Source organism: Amblyomma maculatum, chromosome 6 (genome assembly GCF_055883805.1).
Source record: "Amblyomma maculatum isolate TAMU_Amacu chromosome 6, ASM5588380v1, whole genome shotgun sequence".
NCBI lineage: Eukaryota > Metazoa > Arthropoda > Arachnida > Ixodida > Ixodidae > Amblyomma > Amblyomma maculatum.
In genome coordinates this window covers 38,687,716-38,704,273 of record NC_139349.1, presented here as the reverse complement: position 1 = coordinate 38,704,273, position 16,558 = coordinate 38,687,716, and the positions used below count along the sequence as shown (strand labels likewise).

Sequence of the window (16,558 nt, the reverse complement as noted above, 5' to 3'; positions counted from 1 at the left end):
CTCCACCTAATCACGGCCTCCGCGACCGGGATCGCGCCCATGAACACCGACTCAGTAGCCGAGCGCTCTAACCGACGCAGAGGGGCCCTCGCGAGATGCGGTTCATGAGGCGCTAGTGCTAGACAGGTCACTTGTAAACGTATTAAGTATGACTGAACAATAACTTCTTTGGAAGTTGCCGAGGCTCAGTACAAACACAGATGGAGGCTTTGTGTCTAGAGAACGAACAGTTGTTTACTTTGACACATTGAGGCGGCTGGGTGGCATGTTTCTACAATACTAACACTGCCTCCGTGAATTCCTCGCTTAGCCTATCATGGCTTCGCGTTTTTGTGTTCAGACTGCAAAACAGAAGAAAGCAAAGCTTTCTCCTTACTGTTCGGGATTACACGCGCCCACTAGAGGGCTGCTCGAGCGCAAATGCCGTGACTTGCTGCTCGGACGCCGAAAACAACGGCAGCTTATAGTGACGCACAAGGACGTCCTTCCAAGAAGGAGACAAAGGGTAGACGGAGCCGTTCGGGGTTAATTGAGGGTTTCGAGGGGCGGCCACTCTGAAACCGATAAGTGCACCGTTTCAATGTCACTCCGCCTGCCCACGAGTGTCGCTGGCACCGGGTAGGCTCTTTGCCAGCTTCGCTTTACGACGCGGCAACCAAGGGATGGCGGGCGCTATTTGCGGCCGGGGTGGAGTGTGGCCATCGGGTTGGAATTATTCTCTCACGGAGGAACACGCGGGCCGGCACAACCGTGTTGACTAATGAGCAGCTACGTTTTTCTTCTCTAGTGACCGAAACTTGCACGTTGATGTGCGTGCTTCCGCCAGCAAAAAGGAAAAAAAAAAAGTAAGCTGCAGGATTCTCACAGCGGGTGTTTTGTAGCAACGGCGTTACACTGCTGCTTGTGGGGGTGATCCCAGCCAAGGCGATCGCATTATGATGGAGGCGAAATGCAAACATATTCGCGTGCTGCGCGATGTCGATAAGAAGTAAGGAACTGCAGGTGGTTAGAAATTATTTGGTTCCCTCAGTTACGGCTCGCTTGGGTAACCCGCGTGGAGCTCCTGTACTGTAAATTCCAGACTAAGAAAACATCCTTGTTGCTTACGTTTTAAAAGAAAATATCAGAGCCCAGGTGAAATAAAGTAAGGTGGCTTTTGTTTGGCCCTGTACCGTCAGTTTTGTAAAGAGGGGGTCATTGAATGCACTTCTAGTAGATCAAATGAGGGCCGATTACATTCTTCAGTAGAGTACCAATATAAGTACTTATTTCAGGGAGAAATTACATGGGACGACAGTTGTAAAATATTGAAAAGTTCAAAATGGGAGTAATTTACAGGAGAATCTGAAAATTAAAAAGAACGGTTCCTGAAAGAAATAAATTAAAACTGGCTTGCTAATTATAGCGTGCGTGGAAGTTACGCTGCAGCGATGTTGCAACTACAGTAAGCTAAAATGGAATCGGACGCAACAGTCGAAATGGGTGGTTAGTACGGGCGCAGCATTGTATGACTTGGTGCTGCTTATCTCTCATGTTAGTAAGTAAATGAACATCGGTGTTCCAGTTTGAAGTGCCCTGTATTTTGTTATGGCAATGCTCGAAATCACTTTAAAATACAGTGGGCTCCGAATTATCAGGAAGGCCACCTGCTTCGGTCTTTCTTTCATTCTAAATCCTTTGCCACATTACTAAGTACGTCTTCATTGCTTTCTGTTGGACACGAATATTTCTATAGCGTCAGAAATTGGCGCGCAATACATGTCGCAATGTAGAAATTGAAAAACGAATTATTCTTAATGCCCTCTGCGATACTCCTAACTGCAAGTGCTTTTAAATATTACGAATGAAACTTTGCCAGGAAAACTACCTTGTTCGAGAGGCACGGAAGAAGATCATTCTGCGGTATTACCGATTTTCTCGAACGTTTCTTTTTGAAAAGTGCTCTCCATTCTGACTTTTATCCTAAATTACATTTGCTGAAGTCCTCTTGTTTGTTTCTTGCTTAATTGCGCTTTGCAATTCTCCCTGCTTATATTCCCGCAGGCAAGTTTCACATCCGGCAAATTTGCGATCTAATGAAGCAATGCGTGGCTTTGCATGCTTAATGGCAGGCACTCAACTGACATTTGCATGCCAACGCAGGGACACGACTGTAAAAGAACAAACAGGCCAAGTCTTTTACTTGCTCAACGTAATAACGTAAGAGAAGTCGCGACGCTGTATAATGCTGCGGAATTACGTCGAATTAGGCTCATTTGTCGAAAGCAAGCGAGGCCAGGGCAAGATGGAGACCTGGCTCCTGGGCGAGACAACGCCGCTTCTGCTGTCAAGAGCCGCGCGGATCCAGTGCACAAAGACGCATGGCACTAATGGCGGGACCATGTCGTCTCTGCAAAACAGCGCATAACTCTGTATAAAGAGAGTCAGCAAATTGCTCTTTTTTTTTTACTTGGAACGTACGGCGTGGGTTTAGGCCAGGTCATAAGATAGCTATGACTTTAGGGCATCAGCGGCAGATTGTCTCGAAAAGCTGCCAACTTCACGTAGCACTATTAGTACCGAAACACACTTACCGTCTTCCTAACGTGGTCTGCTTACATTTAGTTTCACTCAACACCTTCATGGAATTCATCAATAATTTGCGCAAGTAAAATTATCGAAGTAGAGGAACAATGAGAGTATATTAAAATATGCTTTTAACCGGGTGCAAACGGACGAAGGTGAATGTTATTGCAGGAGAACATGGTGGTTTGTTGTGATCAGTTAGCATTTCGAAATTAGTCTAAAAAAAGAAATATGAGAACACAAAGAAAAATGAGGCACACACTGAAGTTTCACGTTAAGAGCACACACGACAGCTTCTTTAACATGTTTTAATTCCTCGCCTTTCTGCCATTAAGAAACTTGCACAGCATTTGGCAAAGTGCTAGATGTATATATTTAGTTTGGTACTTTTGGGCAAACGAAAACGCAGTATCCGACTCATTTCTCTGTGAACGACTACACTTAACGTTAACGCATACAATTGGGGATTCATGTGCCTCTGTTCCGAATCTCAATTGCAAACTAGCCCCCAATTTAACTAAGGTATAGATGCCAAATGGGATTAAAAAAGTTATAAAAACACCCTGAATGGTGCGCGAAGAATTGTTCTGTCACATTTTGTTTATTTTTTTGACGAATTGTTTTCTAGATTATGGGTACGGCGTCGTCGATGCTTCTTCGACCGAAGAGCTGTATATGCTTTCGCTTAAATTAGTACCATATTGTATCTAAAATTAAAGTATAGATCCTCTCCATGATAGAAGGTAATAATCCCTTTGACTGTATCGCGCCCCATGGCAGCCGCATTCCCATGAAATGGAAAAGGAAGAACGCCAGTGCAAAATGCGGTCTTAGTGCACTTTAAAGAACCCCAGGGGGTCTAAATATTAATAGAACGCCAAAAAGCTGTGTGTCATAGCTAATGTCCAGCTTGGGGAATTTAAACCGCACGTACTCTGTTAATATTCAGTGCGGCGTATTGTCTCTGTTCAAAGCTTGTTTTTTTGTTTTGCAAGGTTTACGGTTTTTGTAGTATAGGGGTCGGCGTAACAGTGGGTGGTAACGGTGGGAAAAGAGAGAGAAGGAAGGAATGCGCAATAAAAGAATGGTTACCGTGAGTGCAAGAGAGTATGTCGAGAACAGAGGATTGCGCAGCGTAGAGTCGTTACCATAATAGAAAATAGTTTAGGGTAAAGGGCAAGGAAGGAAGTAATACGTGAACGTAGAGATGTGGCATTCCCTTTCTGCCGATCTCTACGATGCCAAACGTGAGGTACGTGGAAATGCGTATTGGTGAGGAGTGACATTCGAAGAAAGATAGGTGGAAAGCTAAAGTAGGTGCTTTAAAAGTAGGCATAAATGAATACGTCTTAAAATTTTTGCGTTACTATTAACCGTAGAGAAATGAGCATACGAGTACATCAAAAGCTACTCATCGCATAACGCAGTGTTAATCATCTTGCGATTTGTTAATTCACTTTTCGTAAGCCAGATTATATTGATACAGAACGCTTCATCTCGCCTGGTTAGCAATATCGAGTCCAGCACAGAGGTTTTCTGAAGCGACAGCCCATCCTCCAGTATAGCGGCGCACCACGAACACAACGAATGCGATCCAAACTTGGCGAGGAGAGCAGGATTTTAAAGCATCATGGAGCCTGCCACAGAAGGGCGCAGTAGGTGTCAATAATCCTCGAAGCTTGTTCCCACATACTTCAAACCGATCTAGGTGGTTCAGCGAACGTAGAGGACGGGCAACTATTTGTACTCACGCGCGCATTGTCGTCTAAGGAGGCATGACGTTTTTAGAGCGTAGGTAAACTCCGCTCGCGTGAGACGCCACGTCTTGCACAGCAGTCTCCCACATACGCTGGCCTGAATGGAGATTTATAAATAGCCCTTTGCGCCTAGTCTTCATGTGTGTGCGTGTGGTTGTGCGTGACTTTCGTCGCTCACGGAGTTTTTCCCCAAGGCGCTTACTTTCAGCGCCGGCAGTGACAGCATAATCTCTTTGTATAACAAACTATTTCCTTGCCAAATGGTATCTTGCCCCAAAGCTTAGCAGTGTTTACTTAGTATTTATGTTCAGTGCCTCCCGTAGATGGCTTACCGCTTTGTTTGTGGTAAAAAATGCGTCCAGATTTATGTCGAATGGCCACAACCTCGCACAAATGCCTCTACGCTGTTCGAGATTGTTGTGGCTGCTCTTCGTGTCTAATATCAAAATTCTTTGTCAGCTTGAAACTAAGCGTTGGTGACAGCGGTTTGGTTTACTCTTAGTTTATGGGACTTATCGTCCCAGGACGACTCACGCTACGAGGGACATTGTAGAAGGGGAATACTGTTTTTCTACCACCTGAGTTCCATTAATGTACACTGACATTACACGGTGCATGGACAATACACGTTTCGCCTTCACCGAAACGTGGCTGTCGTAGCCGGCATCGAACCTCGGTCGCCCGGTCAGTAGTCGAAAACCTTAACCATTCAGCCCCCGCGATGGGCCAGGCGGGTATCCAGCTCTTCGACAACCACAGCTTGAATTTGTTTCTATCGCCACGGCCGAATTCTGGAGTCCCTAATGAATACCCAGTTACGCATTGAGCCATCACTGAAATTCGCAGCCTCTTTGATTTCCGTTTATCGATCATTAAAATTTAAAAAGAAAAATGGCGTGGGACCGATGCTGAAACGCGCAATGGGCAGTATAATGATTTTCGAGGTTCTCGCCTCCAGCTGTTCATACTTCGCGGACACACTCTTCATTATCCTGGCGCCATTACTGCCTCATCACGGCGGCACAGCTAGCGTCTAAAGAAGCACGTTTTGGCCTTTAACGCTAGCGTTGCACTTCACAAGCTTCTAACTCCAAGTATTCACGCAGGGCTTCCACTCGTGTGCGCGGCGACGTTCGCGAAATTTTTATTTCGAGCATTTCGTCAGGCAACACATGGTCTCTGCTACGCTATAGCTACCAAATGAGCTACGAAACTCAAGACAGTCTTATTTTAAATGGGGCCGACACCATAAAAGAATGCCTTACATGAATCGAAGATGCCACTTGTAACATTGACAGCGCGCGCTCTAAAAAGTACATACCTTTTTTTTTTTTTTTTTTTTTTTGGGGGGGGGGGGGGGAAGCCATGCAACGTTTCTGCTACTGTGGAACACAACACCTGCTATAAACCTGTATGGCCTTCGATCGGATGCTGAACACACCTCTACGATGACAAGGAGGAATAGTGACCAATGTATCTGCAGGACAGGAACAACCCACCCAGGACCAGCATGTAGGCCTCCAAATTATTGTTTGCAGTGCCTATGTTTACTCGGTAAACAACTCTGACGGCCTCGAGCAGCACATCCGGAAACTCGCTTCGGATACAACATCCTCTTACGGGCCCTGCGGGCTATCGAACGTGGAATGAGATGGAACCTCTTCTGTCTCTTCGCTGCTCCCCAAAGAAAGGAGAAAAAACAAAAAGCACATAATCAGGATTGCTTCTTTTAGTGCGTAAGCTCTGATTCGGAGGTTACAACACCGAGGGAAACATTGCCTTGCTTGTGAAACAGCTGCAAAGCAACACATTGATATGCATATCAACCGCATAACAGCAGCATAACAACACGTTGTCAAGGGAATGGCAAGTACATCAGTACACCAGGATGGAGCTGTTGTAGCGCAGAAACTTTTTCAAAGCAAACGTTGCATTAGTGACAGATGTGTGTCCCATTCCAGTCGAGTACAGAAAGCTAGGCGGTAGAAAAGCAAGACGTGTGCAACGGTGGTTTCGCACGATACTAGAGTTTTAGCCCACATTTTCTGCATTAATTTCCTTTCACTATGCTACTGCAGGCTTAAGCACTGCCTGTATTATGCATCAATATATCGTAGGCCAACATCTCAGATGTCTGTTGAGTGTTCTGTATAAACCCCACATTACTTGAGAACGTCTATTTGTGAGCAGATTTTGAGGGTTTTCACCATTTCATCTTTTTTTTTTTTTTTTTTTTTACAGTAAACGCTGGTTTCTTCCTTGTAATTTTTCTTCTCGCATGCGTCGATATTCAAAGAAATATACTTTGAAATATTTGTTCGCTGCCGATAATATCTATTTTTTCTTTTCAACGTCTGCCTTCCTTTTGCATTTTTTCCCACTAGGACAAAGCAGCACTTCTCGTTCGTGCAACCGGCTCTGAATATATCGCACGCGTGGTGTGCGTGTGTAATGAGAATAAAGAGCCGAGCAGCCTAACCACAGCGCACGCTCCTGTTCTTTCTCTCACGGATATGCGTTGGGCTAGCACGCGAAAACGTGTTTTGGCGTCAAGGGCCGGGCCGCTCTATGTAGCCGGGATCGCGCAGAAAAAGCTTTAGACGTGGTTAAAGCAGGCTATGACAAACTGTGTAGTGAGGTACGGCTTAACTAAAGCCACAGGCGATCAGCGATACGGCGGAAGTGTAGCTTGGGGCGCAGGAGCATCCACCTTCGTGTATCGCTCATTCCTCGTCTTATCAGAAATGCATTTCAGGAATGTGCAAAAAGAGAGGGTTGATGCTGGTGAAGTAGATCGGTGACAAAAGCAGTGGCGTTTAGAAGCCTGTAAACAACGGCTATTGCAGCAAGCGCCTACCACACAGTAAAAAAAGAAAGCTCAGCAAACAAGCTTTTCAGAAAAAATAAAAAAACCTTTCATAACAGGGTAAAGGTACAAGTGGAGAGAATACAGATATTAATTAATAGAGGCTACCAAATGGAATGCATATCATAGTGCCCTAAACAGATGGTGCAGTCCATGAATCCAAAAAGGCAGCATTCCACAGTGTCATATTACGCTTGTAAGCTTGGGCTCCATGTTTCGTCGAGAAATGATGTTTTATAGCAATGCGCAATGTGTATTCGCCGTAGCTTGATTTCAGCCAGGATGGCCACTTCTTTGAATTAATACTTTGTAGAACACAGCGCAAAAGATCTACTGCACACAGACGAGAGCTGTCTTGTGTCCGTCGTCCTTTTACGTTGTGTTCTTTCTATTAAATATGACTCACTACTACCTAGCCTAATAACTATCCTACTACACGTCTTCGCAATCAAAGCAGTAGGTGTTGATACATTGGATGCATAAACCGGCCGCAGTAAAGGCAACATACTTAAAAAAAAAAGAATTGCGCTAAAAAAGACACGGACGAGAAAAGGACATGGACGGGCGCAAACTCGCGACTGATTTTATAAAATCAGTTGCGAGTTTGCGCCCGTCCATGTCCTCTTCTCATCTGTGTATTTTTTAGCACAATTCCTTTGTTTAAGTATGTACGACCGACTCGCCCAACAACGTTCTCTCTTGAAAGGCAACTTAGACTGGAGAGCACCTCGCCGTATGGGCGTGGTTTGCGTTTGTTGTGACCTTTACTGAAGGCCACACAAGTCTGGGGCTTCACAGGGTCAGATATATATAGCGGGACGTGTTGACTCCCTAAAGCCTACTTAATCAACACGTCACACCCTCAAACATTTCAGTGAAAATTTATTTGGCGGGCACACAAAGAGATGCGCATCAAGCCACCATTTTTCTACTATCTCATTCAAGTAGTCATTTGAAGAATAATGATTTTGCGCAGTATATTATGCGAAATGCTGACTTCTTGCGACAAATCGTCTTTTTTTCACCCAGTACGCAGACGCGATTATTTGCGAGTTCAACCCTCCTCATCAGCTGATTAGCCTAAAGTAATTGTCACATGTCCTATGTCGGCAACAGTATGTATAATTTGTGGCTAGTGCGTTCTAATTTATGTGCCTCGATGAAGCTGTACTAAGATGGTGTGCGTCATGAAGAATTGAAGCTAACGTTTTATGTTGGGAAGCTTGTGCGAATACGTATAGCTCAGAGAGTGTAAAGACGTAAGAGCTCTGTCTGAATCGCTGTCTCTTAGCATCTTTGCTTTAGTAAGTTATAAAACTAAGCATGCATGCGCGACTCTTCTTAGTCCATCGGCTTCGAAAAATAGTGGGCGCGCATGCCGTCTGAAGCATATTAGACATACAAACTGCACGAAGAGCTTCTCGGCTCGGGCACAAAAATACGGGGCGTGAACTTGACTGTTTGCCATTAAAGATTCCTGTTGCTGCGAGGGAGAGTGCAACAATTTGAGCGATTTATACCAGGCCTTACTTCTAGGAATGCTAACGGCAATAATGCCAGGTGCCACGATTGCGAGGCATATAACAAGGGGATACAGTGTGGAATTCCATCTGAGCTCGGAATCGATGACCGCCTTCGAGCGACGCCATAGGCTGTTACGGCGATTGAGAACCGTTCAATCTTGTCCACTTTCCTGAGCGCCTTCGGGACCGCCGAAGCTTTCCTTCCAAAAAGGGATAGATCACCGGCCCCCTAATAACTGTTATCAAGATGTTGTTGGTCTCGGAGTTTAACAGCAGTGACTGAAGTCACCCTTGACACCGATGTAATGAAATTACTGACTCCTACCTACCGCCTGCAAATCAATTTTTCAGATACGAAACCTCGTTTAAGCAGAGGCTAGAGAAAAAAGAATGTAGGAAAAAAAAAAGAACATATGCTGCGATCCTCCTTTAAGCCTTAAGCTTTCCCGAATGTGGGTTACGTGGTATTGCGTTGCGTTTTATGATGCATATGCATGTAAGACCATTATGAGCCATAAGCAGGGTTTGGATCCGGTTGACTGAGACATCGTTCTTGGTCGACTGACCAGTCCCGTTCGTTGAACGAAAGAGAATGATTATAGGAAAAGTATCATAGTCTTAGCAAGTCAGCGCAGCCGAACATCTATATACCACGAACAGCAAGGAAAATGGTTCTTTTCTGCATACCGGGAAACCACTTGTCTTTCACGAAAATCTCCTACCGACAGGCGGACGCTGAGAATGAAACTTTGTTGCCGTTTCAGGATTGTTTGCATACGCCAAAAATTGAGAGACAACCAAACTGTTACCGTGGGATGAAGAAGCTTGTCAGAAAGTTTACTTGGAAGTTAATCGTCTTGATGTTAGCCCGAAAAAAAAATCAGTTCAAGAAATTGGGAACAACTATCGTAACTGTCCCCCTTCATGGATCACTGCCTTGTCGTGGCGGAGGGGCTTGCGAAACTCGATGAAGTCGTGAGCTCTGCTGTGTAGGGCCACCCAAGATAGACAGGTCACGGCAGAGAGTTCTGACAAAATGTGATTCACTGGAGAAGGTAATGGCAACCCACTCCAGTATTTCCTGCCAAGAAAACCCTATGGCCAGTCACAATACCATTATCGATATGGCGCCGGAAAATGAGCCCCCCAGGTTGGAAGGCGTCCCACATGTTACTGGGGATGAACAAAGGGCGATTCCTAGTAGCTCCAGGACGAATGAAGCGGCTGGGCTAAAGCCAAAAGGACGCTCAGTTGTGGATGTGTCGGGAAGCGACCGGAAAGTCCGATGTTGCAAGGAGATATATCACATAGCAACATGGAATGTAAGATCTATGACGCAAGGTAAACTGGATATCGTCAAGCGAGAAATGGACAGATTGAACATTGATATCTTGGGTATCAGCGAGCTCAAGTGGACCGGAATGGGAGAATTTAACTCCGGCGACCATTATGTCCTTTATTGTGGGCACGAATCCAAGAGAAGGAATGGGGTCGCTCTCATAGTAAACAGAAGAATGGGCAAAGCAGTGCTAGGGTACAACCCCAAAAACGACCGAATGATTTCACTTCGGATCCAAGGTCACCCTTTCAACATAACAGTTATCCAAGTCTATGCACCGACCACTGCTGCTGAAGAAGCTGACGTTGAGAGATTTTATGCGGACCTACAATGCCTTTTAGACCGCACCCCATCATCAGACGTCGTTTTTCTCATAGGAGACTGGAATGCTAAGGTCGGGAGTGAAGAAATATCCGGAATTACAGGCAAGTTCGGTCTTGGTGAGCCAAATGAAGCTGGGCAGAGGCTAGTAGAGTTCTGTCAAGAAAACAACCTGACCATAGCGAATACTCATTTTCAACAGCACAAGAGGCGCCTGTACACATGGATTTCACCGGACGGTCTGTACAGGAATCAGATCGATTATATTATTTGCCGGCAGAGATGGAGAAGCGCTATACAAGCAGTAAAAACAAGGCCTGGGGCCGATTGTGGCACCGATCATCAGCTTCTTGTTGCCAAAATTAAGCTTCGATTGAGGAAAACGCAGAAAACTAGAAGGCCTTTCAGGTATGATCTGGATCAGATTCCATTAGAATATGCTGTGGAAGTGAGCAATCGATTTCAAGAATTAGATCTAGAAGACAAAGAGCCCGAAGAGATGTGGACTGATGTTCGTGATATAATACAACAAGTTGCTACTAAGGTAGTTCCAAAGCAAAAGAAATGCAAAAAAGCAAACTGGTTATCTGAAGAGGCTTTGCAAATAGCTGAGGAAAGGAGAATGGCAAAAGGTATGGGGGAAAGAGAAAGATACAAGGTTCTCAATGCGGATTTTCAGAAAATAGCAAGGAGAGATAAGAATGCCTTCTTGAACGTACAGTGTCAAGCAGTTGAGGACAACAGCCAATTAAGGAACACAAGAGCTCTGTATAAGACAATCAAAGATATCAAAGGAAGCTTCTGTGCTAAGCTGGGCGTGATAAAGGACAAACGAGGCAAGGACCTCACTGAAGCCTCAGAGATAGAGAAGAGGTGGCAGGAATACACAGAAGAACTGTACAAGAAGGACCCGGATGTGCAAACCCAACATAGGACGGTTGTGATTACTGATCTCGAGCAGGGCATCCTGAAGAGTGAAGTTGAATGGGCCTTAGCCAGCCTTGCTAAGAACAAAGCTAGCGGAATTGATGGTATTCCAGCTGAGTTGCTTCAAAACCTCAACCACGACGCTGTTAACACACTGCATACATTATGTCAAAAGATTTGGACAACCCTGCAGTGGCCACAGGATTGGAGGAGGTCAGTTTACATCCCCATTCCAAAGAAAGGCAGTGCCAAAGATTGTTCCAACTACCGCACGATCGCGCTTATTTCGCATGCTAGCAAGGTGATGTTAAAAATCCTGCAAGGTAGGCTGCAGCAGTATGTGGATCGGGAGCTTCCGGACGTGCAAGCTGGGTTTCGCAAGGGCAGAGGAACTAGAGACCAAATTGCCAACCTTCGCTGGATCATGGAAAAAGCAAGAGAGTTCCAGAAACCCATTTGCTTCTGCTTTATTGATTATGCGAAAGCGTTTGACTGCGTAGATCACAGCAGATTGTGGCAAGCTCTCCAAGAGATGGGAGTTCCAATTCACCTCATCTGTCTCCTCAGGAACCTTTATGAAGGGCAAGAGGCCACAGTCAGAACTGGGCATGGTCTTACTGATTGGTTTCCGATTGAGAAAGGGGTGAGGCAAGGCTGCATACTGTCGCCCTGCCTATTTAACCTATATGCAGAGTGCATCATGAGGAAGGCCGGTCTGGACGAGTCTTCAGCTGGAGTGAAGATCGCTGGAAAACGCATCAACAACCTTAGATATGCGGATGATACCACTTTAATGGCAGAAAGTGAATTGGATCTCAAGAGACTTCTGATGCGCGTACAAGGAGAGAGTGAGAAGTTTGGGCTTAAACTGAACATTAAAAAGACGAAGATCATGGCGTCTTGCCCTATCAAGTCCTGGAGCATCAATGGACAAGAAGTGGAAGCTGTGACAGATTTTCTGTTCTTGGGCGCCAAGATTACCTCGGAAGGAGACTGCAGCCATGAAATTAGGAGACGCCTGCTTCTGGGAAAGAGAGAAATGGTTAGCCTAGACCGCCTAGTAAAGAGCAGAGACATTAGTCTGCCAACCAAGATCCGTATAACCCGTGCTATGGTCTTTCCAGTTGTGATGTATGGATGCGAGAGTTGGACTGTGAAAAAGGCTGACCGCCGAAGAATTGACGCGTTTGAATTGTGGTGCTGGCGAAGACTCTTAAGAGTTCCTTGGACTGCCAGAAGATCAAATCAGTCGATATTGTCGACCATAAACCCTGACTGCTCATTGGAGGGTCAAATTCTAAAGTTAAAGCTCAGCTACTTTGGTCATCTGATGAGAAGAGAGGAGTCGCTGGAGAAAGATTTGATGTTGGGAAAGGTTGAGGGTCGCCGGAGAAGGGGTAGGCAGCGAACGCGATGGTTAGATGGCATTCTCGAGGCATTGCAGATGAAGCTATGTGATGTTAAGAAGATAGTGAGAGACCGGAAAGCGTGGCGTGACATGGTCCATGGGGTCACGAAGAGTCGGACACGACTGAACGCCTGAACTGAACTGAATCGTAACTGTCGAAAGAAACTAAATAACAAAACCATTTTCGATGCACTTGTTATTACCGTTTTGATGCTACATCCAGTCACGCTTTCGGTTAGGATGCTTAAAAAGAGAGGTTATATTTATCCGTAATGACCGAATGACCTCCTATTTGGTTTCAAACTGGATGGAGGCCCAGCTTCGTAAATCAAAATGTCAAATTAAAGAAGCAAAGGTGGACTCACTCCTGGCGCATTCCTTGATGTCAGCCATGATGGCGCGCAGGTCCGACATGACCACTTTGGTCTTCTCATTGCGTAAGAAGTGCCGCTTGCAGGTGATGCTCATGTTGAGCCCCTCAGCCAGTTCGCTCAGCTCGTTGAAGAGAGACTCGTAGTAGACGTTCCGGTCGCGGTACACGATGCCGAACTTGCGCCACTGAAAGTGGCCCAGGAAAGCCAGTATCGCCCGGGCCTTGTCCCTGAGAACGTACGAGGTCCGTATCAACGTCGACGACTGGTTGGGCGTGCGCTCGAAGCTGTCCCCGAGGCCAGTAACGATGGGAATGTGGCGGTAGCCGGCGTAGCTCTCCACGATGTTCAGGTCGCTGCTGCAAGATGGCCCTACAAATGCGGTGACGTGCGGCTCACGCTGGACAAGGTCCGTGGCTCTGCCGATCGCATAGCGGGCCGAACACCGATGGGGGTAGTAGGCGGGCGTCAGCCGCAACCGCGTCTCGTAGTCTTTGCGACAGGTCTCTTCGGCCGCAATATCGATGGCTGGACCGATCCGCTGGATGTCGAAACGGTTCTCCTCAGACCGCGACACCATGATGACTCCGACGATATACTCCAGGGCACCAGCTTTGGGCAGCAGGAACAGCGCGGCTAAGAAGAGAGTGCAGAAGCAGCAACGTGACCGAGGCAGGTTGCGGCAGCCCACTGCGGAGCGGTGAGACGAAGCTTGGATGGGATCCATGAGGGAACGAGGCACGCGCACGCCGTCCCAGTTGAAGAAGCACGCCGACTGGAAGACGCCGCTACCGCGAGCGGGTGGGACGGCTAGGTGGAGAGGGGCACTGCTTGCAGCTGCCGAGGTGCGGCGGCTGCGACTGAACGGGACCCAAGAGTGCCGTGTTGCTCTCGGGATGCGGGCGACCGAGGCGCCGCCCGAAGCAACGCCCAGATGGAGCGGGGGACTGCGGATTTGCACCGCTTCTTCGGCGCCGGCCGGATTCTTTGCTTGCTATAGTTTCTCGGTGTGTCCCGTCCTCTGAAAGAGCTCATTGCAAGGCGAAACGAACGACCTTTCCTTCGTGAGCGATTTTTGAAAAGTACTGCCGTTAGCGGTCACTCCATTGGGTCCGCTCGCCGTTTAGTGGATTATCTTGCCGGTATCGGTTGCAGAGTAAGATAAATTGGCGACAAGACTGTGCCTCTTTCCTTTGCGAATGAGCATGGCACCAACGTTCAACAAAAGAAGCGAAACATGCAGCATGCGAGCGCTGTGAATACTGAAACCTTAATCAGCCTTCTCACAAAGAAATCGTTTGCCGTGTAGGAAGCTTGCTTTCAGCATTATGAAATTTGTTTTATCTTCTATTATGATAGCAGCGCCATAAAAAAAAAAAAAAAAAAAAACCATCTTAGGATATTCTGTCATGATGAAAAGAAAAAAGGTCCGCTAATTTTCAAAAATTTTGCACCTCATAATGTCGACCTTTCTGGGTGCCCTTTCAACTGTCAGACCTCTTTGGGATATTCTAAGATATAGACATGCTCATATCTTTGGGAAGGTTTAAGCTCCGGATGGCTAGAAAAAGTACCCCTTTAAAGTCTTGCATCTGCTCTTACCGGTTAGGTGAAACTCGTGTGAACAACGATTTAGCCGCATTTCTGAATATAATTGTGACGCCTCATCTAATTATTCAAAATCCTTAAATAAAGATAGTCATAAAAGGTCCAGACTCTAGCTAGGTAGGAACATATTTATTCGATTTTTTTTTTGTGCGCTCACAACGAGTATTTAGTATTTTCCACCAAACACCAATGTCATGTTTTATTTATTATCCTGAGGTGACGGTAAAGCAGAAACGTAAAATACTGTTATCTAAATATTGATAGAAATTGTTAAGCTTCCGATTCGTCTGAAAAGTTTGCTCCTAGAGCTTGTCCTACGCTCATAAGGAGTAATTAATGCTGCTATATAAAAAGTTTGAGTTTAATTTCTGAAAATAATTAACTACAGACTAAACTAAGCTGTGGTAGTAATATGAATACATATTTCAAGTACAATTAAAGATTATGTGATAAAAAATATTATGCTCACAAGCTCTTCCCCAGAATTTGTACTGAATCTTTGGATATGTATGCCTTGCAATTTGTTGTTGTTTAGAGCGCCATATGGCACAGTTATATTGACCTGTATTTTTCCCTTGTCTTTCTTTTGCAACATGCACGTATTGCGCCCAGTCAGGTACCGGTTTGCCAGCCTGTTCCTTTTAAATACATTGATTACAGAAATGCAGCAGAAAATAAAAGAATTATAGCTTATTAAAACAAAAAATTATCATATTCAGCATATGCGTCCCATCTCACGTTTGGAAGGCCGGGAAGCCGTCGCACAACGAGAGAGACAGGCAGCACTTTAAAAAAATGCTCTGACCGAGGACACCGCTCCAAATTCTTCGAAACCGGGCCGCGGCGGCTTCATGTCGATGGAGACGAAAACGCAAGGCGTCCGTGTGCTGCGCGATGTGAGTGCATGTTATATAACCTCAGGAGGTCGACATTTGCGGAGCCCTTCAGTACAGCGTGTCTCAGAACCTGAGTCGCTTTGGAACGGTAAGCCTAATAAACCAACCAATCTTAGGACTGGCTGCAGTCGCCTGCTACAGCACGTTTGATTTTCTGCATAGAATATACTTTACTGGCTCCGACGTCAGAGGCGTGACTATGAGATCGTAGTGGCTCAACGGTAGACCCTGATAAAGAATTGTCACAAAATATTGCCGCGGATGTCTTCTCCCCCATTCGAACACGCCCACTCGTCATGCTGCACTGTGAACGGGCGAGTGCTATGCGCTTTCACCTTTCTGTCTTTCATTCACAGTACCCTCACTGTTCCATTTTTATTTTGAAGCGGCAGTTTTACTAGGCGATGTATAAAGCCAAGGTCGCCGTGGGCTTCCGATGACCTTCAAACAGCTCCGAGGTCAAGTTGGAACCTAAGGCACGACCAATTTGAGTAGCTATGTTCCCATCAAAGGTCAAAGTCAAAGTCAACGTCAAAGATCGACTGACGTGGGAAGTCGCTTCATGCTTGAGTAACCGCGTGGCAAGATACATGATCGCTGACCTGAATACTGAGTACATATAAAGGCGGGCCGCGCGCCTCAGTCGGAGCCGCGCCATGGACTCGGAGAAAGAGCACCTGAGTAGCCGTGCTCATTACGATCGTCGGATGGTTGCATCTGACGGTCCGGAGGACAGTGTGTTGCGAGCTGAGTTTGCGGAGAAGAGAAGGGGCTGAAACCAAAAAAGCAGCGGAAACGCCGGAACATCGCGATGAGAATCTTGCGAAACGCCGTCACGACAACGTTGCAAGGCGTGAGCGACGGGCAGCACAAATGACCGTCGCCGCCGCCGCCGATTACGCATCAACACCGACATAAACAATGACCAAAGAAGAACAACTGAGGCAACTTGCATCCATTGGACGTGTAACCATGCT

General features: G+C 46.2%; 1 protein-coding gene across 1 annotated transcript in view; it reads right to left on the bottom strand.

The window, feature by feature from the left end:
* Positions 1–13,675, bottom strand: part of LOC146185575 (atrial natriuretic peptide receptor 1-like) — a 100,812-nt gene extending 87,137 nt beyond the window's left edge. Inside the window, exon 1 of the mRNA XM_084605557.1 lies at positions 13,072–13,675. Coding sequence (XP_084461683.1) covers positions 13,072–13,657 — 586 coding nt within the window. The 5' untranslated portion in view covers positions 13,658–13,675. The remainder of the gene's footprint in view (positions 1–13,071) is intronic.
* Between the last annotated feature and the right edge of the window lie 2,883 nt (positions 13,676–16,558).